Source organism: Diprion similis, chromosome 12 (assembly GCF_021155765.1).
Source record: "Diprion similis isolate iyDipSimi1 chromosome 12, iyDipSimi1.1, whole genome shotgun sequence".
Classification (NCBI taxonomy): domain Eukaryota; kingdom Metazoa; phylum Arthropoda; class Insecta; order Hymenoptera; family Diprionidae; genus Diprion; species Diprion similis.
Genome location: NC_060116.1, coordinates 17,461,148 through 17,473,065, shown reverse-complemented (window position 1 = coordinate 17,473,065; position 11,918 = coordinate 17,461,148). Strand labels below are relative to the sequence as shown.

At 42.0% G+C, this 11,918-nt stretch overlaps 2 protein-coding genes across 5 annotated transcripts; one reads left to right on the top strand and one right to left on the bottom strand.

Moving 5' to 3' along the window:
* Positions 1-384: 384 nt before the first annotated feature.
* LOC124413465 (ionotropic receptor 25a) lies at positions 385-4,710 on the top strand. Its single transcript, XM_046894053.1, has 5 exons — positions 385-691; positions 931-2,087; positions 2,455-3,296; positions 3,417-3,749; positions 4,123-4,710. Exons 1-5 carry the CDS (start codon positions 535-537, stop codon positions 4,469-4,471), a joined length of 2,838 nt encoding a protein of 945 aa, XP_046750009.1. The 5' UTR covers positions 385-534; the 3' UTR covers positions 4,472-4,710.
* LOC124413466 lies at positions 811-11,547 on the bottom strand. Of its 4 annotated transcripts, none has more exons than XM_046894057.1 (7): positions 11,393-11,547; positions 10,062-10,365; positions 9,168-9,646; positions 8,596-8,901; positions 7,978-8,389; positions 7,100-7,770; positions 811-821 (listed from the first exon to the last, which is right to left on the bottom strand). In XM_046894057.1, the coding sequence occupies exons 3-6, from the start codon at positions 9,594-9,596 to the stop codon at positions 7,115-7,117; spliced, it is 1,803 nt and encodes a 600-aa protein (XP_046750013.1). In that variant the 5' UTR covers positions 9,597-9,646; positions 10,062-10,365; positions 11,393-11,547; the 3' UTR covers positions 811-821; positions 7,100-7,114. The 4 variants fall into 4 exon arrangements, with proteins under 4 accessions (XP_046750013.1, XP_046750011.1, XP_046750012.1 ...); XM_046894055.1 differs by lacking the exon at positions 811-821 and adding an exon at positions 5,567-6,949 and having other exon boundaries at positions 7,119-7,770; XM_046894056.1 differs by lacking the exon at positions 811-821 and adding an exon at positions 5,567-6,949 and having other exon boundaries at positions 7,119-7,770; positions 8,629-8,901.
* Between the last annotated feature and the right edge of the window lie 371 nt (positions 11,548-11,918).

The window sequence follows — 11,918 nt, the reverse complement described above, 5'->3', positions numbered from 1 at the left end:
ATCTCATTCAAAGAATACGCTCGACTACGCGCACGAATAAGAGCATTAACAATAAAGAATAAATGTGACCCACATATGTCAGACATTCCCACTCGTGCCTGAACTTAAAGTGGATACATAATTTAAAAATCACTTGTTTCCATATCCATAGCGTCGCTGAGAGCAGAAGTCATCCATATTCGGAAAGTGAGCGCGACAATATTGACGCCTTGTCGACGCCGACGGTTCACTCGTCGTCAGCGAAGGAAGCGGCCATCTTCTTGCCAAAGTGGGATGGGGAGGGTCACGGTGGTTAGGTGAAAAAAATTTGTCGATGTCCGACGACTGGACGAGCCTACAAGTTCGCAGCGATTGATTGGGTCATCCCCTGGGCAACGGTTGTACAAACACAAAGTGAACGACTAAACTGACCGGCTGAGCAGAGACAGTCAATCCTCGATTCTCACCTAAGTTACCGGATACTGCTTCCGCTCTGCGCTTCCGTCGTCGTCACCATTCAAGCAATCCCAAGGGGAAGGAAGCGGAGTCGTTTCGATGATCCCCCATTCGTGGACAAAGGGGTGCATATTGCCCCTCTTGGGAGCAGCTCTGCTGCTCACAATCATCCAAGTTCGGGGCCAGACACAGGGTAACAAACCACAGGGCGATGCTGCTCCGCAAAGTCCATCTTCCTCAAGGCCTCTGAATTTGCGTAGGTTTTTCATTTGTTTACCAATTAATTTTCCACTCTTTGCTCGGTGATGGGAAAAGCACGGCTGTACCTCGAAAGCTACTTCTCATTGTTTGAATTAGACCGAAAAAGCTGCGGTTTTAAGACTCTTCTGCTGATATAGCAATGCAGCTTTCGACGCACGTCCATTCCAATACTTACCCCTAAGCACTGAACAATGCAGTAATGAGCTCAATTTACAAATTGCTTACATTGTACAGTGGTGATCAATGACGAAGCAAATGAAATCGCAAACAAGTCCGTGACTAGCGCGTTGAAGGAATTGAGGGAAAAACGAACGGATTTTTTGCTGGGGGACGTGACTGTGGTGCAGATCAACAAATCAGATGCTCGCGGCACTTTGGATCTCATCTGCGGTGTTTGGGATTCTGCCGTCCAACTGGGAGGTAACAGGATCCCGGATCTCGTGCTGGACACAACCATGTCGGGACCCGCTTCCGACACGGTCAACTCATTCACCGCGGCATTAGGATTGCCAACGCTCTCGGCGCAGTTTGGTCAGGAGGGTGACCTCAGGCAATGGCGAAACCTTAAGCCTGAGCAAACCAATTATTTGGTGCAAGTTATGCCGCCAGCAGATTTGGTACCGGAAGCGATTCGGCAGCTCGTTATTGCGATGAACATTACTAACGCAGCGATTCTGTTTGACGAGAGCTTCGTCATGGATCACAAGTACAAAAGTCTCTTGCAAAACGTTCCGGTACGTCACGTCATCGTGAAAACCAAGAGCGCGGGCAAACAGACCAAGGACCAACTTTTGAGACTACGGAACCTCGACATTGTCAACTTCTTTGTCCTCGGGGGCCAAAAAACACTCCGGGCAACACTTGACGCGGCTCAGTCACTGAATTTTACCGGGCGAAAGTACGCCTGGCACGGACTCACACTTGAAGACTTCAGCCCCGAGTGCAACTGCGTCAACATATCAATACTCTTTTTGAAACCAACACCCTCCGCTAACCAGCAGGCCGTGGGCGAACTCAGCAATAAAGGACTTCTGCCCAAGCCCGTTTTGATATCAGCCTTCTATTACGATCTCACGCGTCTCGGTGTTATGGCCATGCGGGCGGCGATCAACAGCGGACAATGGTCGTCCAACGCCGATCAACTAACCTGCGATTCGTACAATGGGACCAATACACCAGCTCGAAATATCGGGCTCCTGGAGTTACTGAAGAATGTTACTTCGAGCAATGACTTCCACCCGACCTACGCCAATTTTACTTGGGGGGAAAAGAACGGGCAACATCAGGCCAGCTTCGCGATGACAATCACTTTCGTTACCATCGCCGACAACAATCCGGTGTCAACGGAGGACGCTGGCTCTTGGGACGCTGGCATCGACAGGCGTCTAGAGGTGGGTCAATCATCACGTGACATCTAGTACACAGATCACAAAGTTTCCTTGTTCTGGTGGTTCCGATTATGATTATCATTGTTACTTTTTACAAACACTTTTTATTCCGCACTTTCAGTAGACGTATTCGCAGAAATGTTTAAAATTGTATCAGTAATGGTATAAGGTCGTAAGCGCCACCGTACGACCTTGTTCTTTTGAAAAAGGCGACAGGACGTATATTTTTTTTACCGTATCAGAGCGAATGGCGGAAAAAAATTATACACCCTTTTGTCACTAAAATCGCATTTTTGGCGGTTACGACCTTACACCATTAGACACGCGATATCAGGGAATATTCCTCACAAGGTTGTATTGTTTCAACAAGGTAATCTCGGAAGACCTCATCGCCAATCATACCGCCCAGACTAGCTACCGAGTGGTGACCGTGGTTCAGGCCCCCTTTGTAATGTACGACGCGGAAACAGACAAGTGGTCCGGATACTGCATCGATCTCCTCGACGAGATTCGTGAAATAGTGAAGTTTGAGTACGAGATACGACAAGCGGAAGACCAGCTGTTCGGAAACATGGACGACGAGGGAAACTGGAACGGCATGATAAAAGAATTGAAAGAAAAGCGGGCTGACATAGCGCTGGGATCTCTCTCCGTGATGGCGGAGCGTGAAAACGTTGTTGACTTTACTGTACCATACTACGACTTGGTAGGCATCACGATACTTATGAAGAAACCCAAGGCACCAACATCGCTTTTCAAGTTTCTCACGGTCCTGGAGAATGATGTCTGGCTGTGCATCCTCGCTGCCTACTTTTTCACCAGCTTCTTGATGTGGGTGTTTGACCGTTGGTCACCCTACAGCTACCAAAATAACCGGGAGAAGTACAAGGATGACGAGGAGAAGAGGGAGTTCAATCTCAAGGAATGCCTCTGGTTTTGCATGACCTCGCTCACCCCTCAAGGCGGTGGAGAAGCTCCCAAGAATCTCTCTGGACGTCTCGTAGCAGCCACGTGGTGGCTGTTTGGTTTCATCATTATCGCATCGTACACCGCTAACCTGGCCGCCTTCCTCACAGTCTCCAGACTCGATACACCAGTAGAGTCCTTAGACGATCTCAGTAAGCAGTACAAAATCCAATACGCGCCACTAAATGGATCATCAGCTCACACCTACTTTCAGAGAATGTCTGATATCGAGAAGCGATTCTACGAGTGAGTGTTTTCCGGGTGCCATACTCTCATTATTTCCCTCTCTTCCATTCACCATTCATTTTTTAAAAGACAGTAAATTCCGGGACATTCAATGTAGCTATATGTCGTGCTTGCCCACAGAATCTGGAAGGACATGAGTCTGAACGACAGTCTATCCGATGTTGAACGGTCTAAACTAGCCGTCTGGGACTATCCGGTGAGCGATAGATATACAAAAATGTACCAGGCTATGAAGGAGGCTGGATTCCCAGCGAACATGAGCGAAGCTCTGGACAGGGTAAGGAACTCAAAATCATCCAGCGAAGGTTTCGCCTTCATTGGTGACGCGACGGACATAAGATACTTGACGCTGACCAACTGCGATCTGATAATGGTTGGTGAGGAATTTTCCCGAAAACCGTATGCGCTAGCCGTCCAACAGGGATCACCGCTGAAGGATCAATTCAACAACGCGTAAGTGCCAAACGCTATATTGATTCATTTACATTTTCAACCACTCTTTCGGCAATAATCAAGTACTCTAAGTTGCATGTGAGGATTTAAGCGGTGGTAAAATATTTGAAAGGAAGTACTGTCATGACCCATATCAGACATACTTAACAGACGTGAACTTCAAATTTAATGGTATAACGATGTTTGACGGAAAATAGCATGGCGGGAGGGGTAGGTGGGGGGATTATTTGGCAAATGAAACACTAAATATTAGTTTCATTTCAACAAGTAGTTACGTGAATATGTACGTGTAAGAATCGTAAGGGTTTGATGGTTGGATTGGTCAGTCTGTGTATTATGCCTCGCTAATAGTCAGTTCTTTCTTATGGTGCAGGATCCTTTCGTTGCTGAATAAACGAAAATTGGAAAAACTAAAGGAGAGATGGTGGAACCGTAATCCGTTGAAGGTGGTATGTGAAAAGCAAGATGACCAAAGCGATGGCATCAGCATACAGAATATCGGTGGTGTATTTATTGTAATTTTCGTTGGCATAGGCATGGCTTGTTTGACCCTAGCCTTCGAATACTGGTGGTACCGATACAGACCAAAGACCAATAACCTAAATACTTCGCAAAATCCAAAAACCACACACAGCGTAAAGCCGGTAAGATTTTACCTTCAGCCTGCCGCAGCCCCCCCAAGAAACGCCTTTGATCCGTCCCAATTCCGGGCGCAGTTTTAGATGAATACGATGTCTCCCGTATATTTCGTTGATATGTTTATTTTTCAGTTGAATATACGGTTAAACTTTGCAAGTAGATAATTTTGAAAAAAAATAAAAAATTGAGAAGACCGCGTATCGATAATTCATTGTATTGATACTGCATGTGCGAAGGTAAATACCCTGCGGAGAATTTTAAAAAGAATATCAAAATGGAAACATTATACATTTCCAATTTTTCCGATTATACTATAAACCTGGTCAATATTTCCAAAGGACGCCAATACATGTCTAAAAGTTATTATAGTTTTCCAATAATTCACACAGGCTCCATTGAATTTTATCACAGGGCATGAGTTTCGAAGAGTGCATCTGACTTTTCATTCAAATTTAACTTGAATGAGTCGCATACCTTTTCAGGGAATTATACAGATTAAAAAACTATGTACGTTATATCTGCATACCTGTTCTAAAATCATTATGCAGGCGAAGACGCGACCACACCACAGTTGGAAGAGAAACTCACTCGCAATAAAACGCTCTCGTAGATTTAGCTTCCTCATGTTTACTTCTATTTACCGTTGGCTGGCTGGTATACTGGCGGTATAATAAACTGAAACAAAACTGTATATAAAGTCAATTCACAATATATTAAGGCCTCTTCTAATCCCCAAATATTATAATACACACGAATGCGCGTATGTTTTTGCACAAAATCTTTTTTACTGTATGCACTGATGGATGTAACATTAGTAAAAAGGCATTGTATTATTGATTGTTGAAATAAATTACGAATGTAAGGTATGTCTAATATATTCGACAAAAAAAACTTTTACCGGCACTAATTACTTACTGGTTTCTACATCTGCGACATCCAGGCATACAACTCTGTCGTGACAACGTGCTAAATGAGCTCCCGCTGTTCTCGAAGCTCTTAATTTCGTTCCGTATAAACGGGAGTAGAAATGGAACGGGTATGAAAATTTTACCACGTATGCCGCACGGAATATTTCAAGGGCTGCGGCTAACAAGAGGAAATGGAGAGCCTAGGACAGCAACGATATAATCTGTCATTGCTCTTTGTTGGGAATTAATGAACACAGAATACACACCGTATGTCTGCAATGCTTTTAATTGGTTACTCCCAGCTAGTTACATCGATCCTCATTCAATACATTTGTGTAAATGGATATTCTTCTTTATTTCTCGAACGATTTTTAAAATTCACTTTTCTTGGGAAAAGAACGCGTCTATCATAGTTTGATCGTTCGTTCGATAGACTTCGGTCGCATGCACATCTCCATAGTTTACGAATTACGTTAGTAGGTATTTTTATGTATTACCATTCTGCATATTGTTTCGGACACTTATCCGACTTGTGCAAATTTCTATACATTCTCCTTTTTCGGATTCTCTTCAACTTATGTATGGTTAGAATTAATTGCTTTTAACCATTCGTTCATTTTTTGTCTCTCTTATCTCATATCATTCAACATAGTCTCTGCTTTTTTCTTTCTTTCTCTTAGATCTCAGGAAATGGAAGATGCGGAAGGGGATCGGGAGTGTGGGGTACAAGTGGTTAATCTTCTACAGAGTTAAATTATAATTAGAAATAATGATTAACATAATAATTAATAATAAAGGGAAAACAACAAGATAATAGAACAGCATTTTCAGAAAAACGACGTTTACAGAAGTCGTGCACGGCGTTATTCAATTCTTCAACTTTAATGTTATTTGTTTTTGATTTATTATTTTTGTTGTTTATTTTAATTTTTTTAGTTTTTTTAATAATTTTTTTTTTTCACTTCTCTTCGTCTTGCAAACTTTATATGTGTGTAATATATAATTGAATCTAAGCGCTTCTTATGTTCAGCGCTCTATGCGCCAAATGAAAATAATCTTTATTCGTTTTTTACTAACGAATGATAAAAGTCGATAAGATACTGTAGAATAATATTGGAAAAATCTTTCCGCAATTACTACTAAAGTCAACGAGTTAAATAAACCGAAATTACCTCTATTAATTTCAATCCTCTCGCCGTAACAAAGGGGGGTATACGTTTTTTTTGCTCTTTTTTTTTTATTAATTTTTTTTTTCAATTTTAATTTTCCTCTTCTACCGCTGATTTTTTAATTACTTTACCACATCCCGTATTCTCATCAAAGTGGTAATAATAACGAACTGTTTGAATAATTACTCCGACTCGTGTAGTTGGAATCATTTGTAGTCGATTGTTGTCTTTTAGGAGGGGGCGAGACGTGTCTCCTTGCGTTCATGCATAACAAATTCCACATGCCAAGGGGACCCCCTCGAAGTTTTACGATTACTTCAAATACTTCGCTAAATCACCATAATCCCTAACAAGATTTCACAATTATTTATCTTTATTTTTATCTTGATGTTTATCATCATCATCATCATTGACGACATCGTCCTAAAGCGTGAGAGGTCGCAGTGCGGCCAATGGTCGACATCTTAAACTGCTGCTATGCCTTCTGGAAAAAGAAGGGAAAAGAATAGATATCCTCTTTAACATTCCTACGAATCATGGAATATTCATTCATATCAATAAAGTTTCACGCTAAAAAGATTTTTCTTTTTGCCGAGGATGCAATGTAAGTATATCCTTTGCAAAAATTTCTTACTCCATTCACCTCTTCTTACCTTTTTCTGTCGTTATGTAAAGGTAAACGTTGCTGAATCCATCCCAACTGATCAAATGTGAAACAATGCTTTTCTATTTGTGTCGTTTCCGGTACCTTAAGAATATCGCTTTCTTCATCCCTGTTAGGGGAATAATAAAAGTGATCCGTGTTTGAGATAATCCTTCGCTTCGCCGGAGAACGTACTGGTTCGGTTTGTACACATTTATCACATTGTCGTACGCGAAACTTCAACGTCAACGTGGCTGGTTTAGGAGCCGAGGATGGGGAGGTCCTTTCGCGATATTCCATGTATGGGCTTTCACCACCTGGTAGATAGAGTAAGTGTCCCGAATCTGAGCGACGGTAAGCGATCCTCTCGATACTGTTATTAACGGGGAAAGTAGTCCCGTCAGCCCAGTGCCCATCTTCTTTGATCGGTCGAAAATGAGTTCGAGCCGAAGTCAGCAAATCCTCGTCTGGTTCTTGAAGATTGACGACTTCATGGCTCGGACGAATTTCCTCTTCAGTTTTAACAGGTGTCTTACACGGTCCAACTGGCATGAAACAGCTGCCTGTCTGTGAGCTGTGGCCCAATGTAGCAAGACTTCCACCTAGTTCACGCCAGGCCCAAGGTCCTTCAGCGATAGAATTTGACCAGTTTGAATTGTACTCTGGAATTGAAAGGAATATATAAGGCAAAAAATCTAAACAGTTTGTAAGTCATTTTTTGTAGATCTTCAGATTCTGTAACCTTTATCAATATTACAAAGCAAAGCCTGCAAACGCAATTGAACAGTTTTAGGTGGTCACATGTGTTGGGAGCATACATTAATCATCTTTACCTGAAAGTGATTGTTCCGTAGACAAAAAACATGTACCTGTCTTGTCTTTATTGCCAGGTTCATCTTCATAGTCTCCAACATCAATCAAGTCAATGTCCCATGGAATAAGCGGAGAGTCGTCAATCATGGATTCCTGATAAGGTGTCTCCATAACGTTGCGACCATTGTTTCCCAATGGCAGAAGAAATGGTGCTTCATTTGGATCGCTAGGCCAGAGAGGTCCTGAAGGAATGGAAAGAGAAGGAGCTGCCCAAATTGAGGCTGTATCCTGAGCATTTCCTGGACCTGAATCCCAAAGCGCTTCAAGGCTTTGATCAAACTTTGCCTGCAGTTGTGCCAGACGTAATTGATCCAATGCCAGTTCTCTTTCTCTGTCCCTTTCTTTTTCCATTGACTTTGCAAACCCGTAACTTGTATCTTTTTCTTCTGATGTCCCCGTATCCATAGCCTTAAAATTTACGTAATTGCAATTATGCATATAAACATGTACACGGCTGATCTCTTAAATATTTAAACATTTTGAACACGTTTACCGTAGCATTCGTAATTGGTGGTACTTATTCTGTATAAATAATGCACAATCGATACACACTACAGCAAATGCGTGAATAATCACGCTGTTGAAAAAATGAAAAATGTACCAGACAATCTTACTATGGACATTTTGGTCTTCTTGTTACTGCGTGCCTTGTTATTGATGTTGCTACAGTTGTTGGTGTTGTTGTTGTTTATGGAAATCCGATCCTTCTTATGGCTAAATTTTTTCGGGGTAGCAGGTTGTAGAGCTGGGAATGCTGCGTAATATCTGAGGGCTCTATCTCGAGGGGTTAGTGACTCCAACGCCATTTTTGGTTCTCCATCTAACTTTTTGCGATCATCTTTTTTATCATCCGAACCTCCTCCTTCCAGTTCCCTCAGCCTTAGACAGAGCTCATCCACTAGCGACTCCACTCCACACTTCTGCAAATTGTAAAGAACCACAAATAATCAAGCAGGTCAGCTTATAATTCACGTATGGTTATCAAGAAGGGATTAATGAAATTGTATCTCAGCCATCTCGACTTGCAGTTTGAGCGAATATCTCACTGCCTGCGTTTCAAAAAGGAAAGCTGCCAACACAATTTTAAGTAACCGTTTTCTAGGAGAAAATTTTCCACTATCAACTTTCAACATAGAAATCGATTGTTTCCAAAATATTAAAGTTTCAAAGTATAAAATTTGCAAACCTGATCTGCAGCACTGACAAGGCACTGAATGACGGCGCGTTTCTGTTCTCTATCAGTGGTCGGCGGCGGTCTAGTGGGAGCTCTGTATTGACGGCAGCCACTTTTAGCAAAAGCTCCTGGCTTGTCACAAGGACTGAAGACAGAGTCGGGACGACGTAGTAAGCTGAGGACGAAACGCGAATAGGCTACAGGGTCGATCCCCAGAGCATCTAGTCGCACTTCCAGCCACTTTCTCAATTCCTCTTCAGCCCCTGTGCCAAATATCCCACCCCCACCTCCGCTGGGGGATGCCACGATCCCAGCCAGGTGCAGTGCAGGGTGCCTCATTCCTTCGTGATAGATCCCTCTCCAACCCGAGCTCCAGCAAACTCTGCTGCTTCCGGGGTGATCATCCTCTCTCCTAATTACCATCCATTGATCAGTCATCATTTCAGCTCATTTCATAGACTTTGTCACTTCAAACGCGAGTTCTTACTGGTCTAAGTGCCAAGTACATGGTTGATGGTATAAATATTCGGGAAAGTGTGTACCGTGCTGTTACTAAAATTTTTTCAATATCTAGGTAAATATTATCATTTTCTGTAACCGAGAAGATTTCAACATAGCAAATCAAAAACTAGCATATTCAATGAGTAACATGGATACAACAATTGCAGCTTGTTGTGAATTTCATGCTCACATCCTTTATAGTTGTTTTTATTGCCATGGCAGTGCTTTAACTGTCAAACTTTGAAACTTTGAATATTCATTTCTATCAATAATCAAATTAATTTTCATGTGAAAATTGATTACTACTACGTGTAAATGATATATAGTTTTTCCATAAGGAGAGGGAAACATTAAAATTTTTCACTGACTTGAGAAATCTAAAATTCTGGGATTTAAAATTCTTACCTGTTTTTTTTTTTCTCTTTCCGATAGCTTTCCTCTAGATTTTGGATATTGACTTCGTCAAAACCACCACCCCGTCGTTTCAGTGTTAAGTTTTCATGTGTCCAATGAATTATTTTGCTTAAGTTATGTCAGTTCGGCTATTTGTTTTAGTTATATGGTAGGTGCAATATTGCTTTGAATTTGATTTGTGACTTGTTAGTATTGGTGGTTATTTGCTTTAAATAGGTGGGTGGTGGGCGTCCTGTTGCTGCAAGGATGGCAGGTCTCAGTGAAGGATAAGTATTGATTCCTTCCCATGTTGACACTAGAAAATAAATGAGATAGTTAATAAATAAGTACATTATTATTATCACTTTCTACTGCCAGGATCACAGTACTATAATTTCAATCATGTATTCAGTTGACCTTACGTTTCTAAAAAACTCGACAACTTTTGGAATCGTACAAACACTTTGTATAGACACCTTGTATCATGTCCATGAAAATTGTGCCAAGCAAGACGAATTACACATATAAAGATTCTCCGTATTGTTTCAATGCATACATTTCTGGCATAAAATATAACTCGTACCATATACCTGAACCTCTGAATATTGTAGAAAGAAGATTTGCTTACTTTGAACTTTAAAATTTTGTATCGCTACGGCGTAGCCTCTCCTGAGTTCATATCGAAGCAATTTTCACAGTCTAGATCTTCAAGGCGTGCTATATTTATTTAGCAAATCTGCTAGAATGACCTTGACTCTTAGGGGCATTGGTTAAGATACACATGCAGACATTGGGTGCTGACTTGGAAAACAACTGATCAATTCTAGCTCCATAGGTTATACATTATTTCTAAAGAAGTAATACTTGAGTATCTACACATGTTCCATGTTACAACGATCATTGTAATATCTACTAGAAAAGTATTTTGCAGGGACGATTTATGACTCAACTGGTACATCGACCCAAATCTAATTCATTTCAGAGCAATACACGCAATGACTCAAACGCATTTCACAACAAAGCGATATTTTGTGTGTGGAGAAAGTGGAACGCCAAGGGAACTGCGTTACTGACATATTATAAAAAAATAGACAGAAATCGAGAAACACAATGCCTACTAAGGGCTCAGGTTGAGTGGATTGTATTTTCAAAAGTCAGTTCGTAGAAATAACCTTGTTTGTTGCGCTACGCATTTCGCCTGAGTCATACAGGCTCGAACAAGCCTAAGCAGCAAGTTGCGAAACAATAAGCATAGCTTTCGAAACGGTTCGTAAACACGGCGCAAACTTTGATTAGAACGAACATGCAGTCCAGGTTGTGAGGTAACGTAAAAGAAGAATTACCTGCATGTCCTGAGAGATGATTTTCACCCCGGCCGTGTCTCTCACACACCCCACTTGGTAAAAAACATGGCGGCCACTAGGCTCTGGCTATTCTCCCGTGTTCTCCTAACTCCCTTCTTCACGCTTTTCGCCTCCTCCTCGGTCTCTCCCCTCCTTATCGCCCTGCGCGTGCCGTTGCGGTCAGATCGCAGTGACGATGCCCCCCCCCCCGACCGCCGCCACAGCACGCCAGGCTTCACCGTCGTGTGGGATCGTGGATCGCTCTTTGATTAGATACAAAGCGTTGCGATGTTCGCCTCGCTTCGTCTCACGTCGCCGATTCATTTCACTTTGATCTGCATAGGTATGCGAAGAGTGTGGAATACGAATACGACCGGCTAAAGACATGTGCGTTGACTAAAGAGTGACTAAAGATCAGTCAACAACTTGTGCTAATACGAACGTTTGTCACGATAGGTAAGCGTTGCCTGAGCAGCAATTGAAAGATAAACAGAAATACTTCCATTGCGAGATTAAAACTGGATTT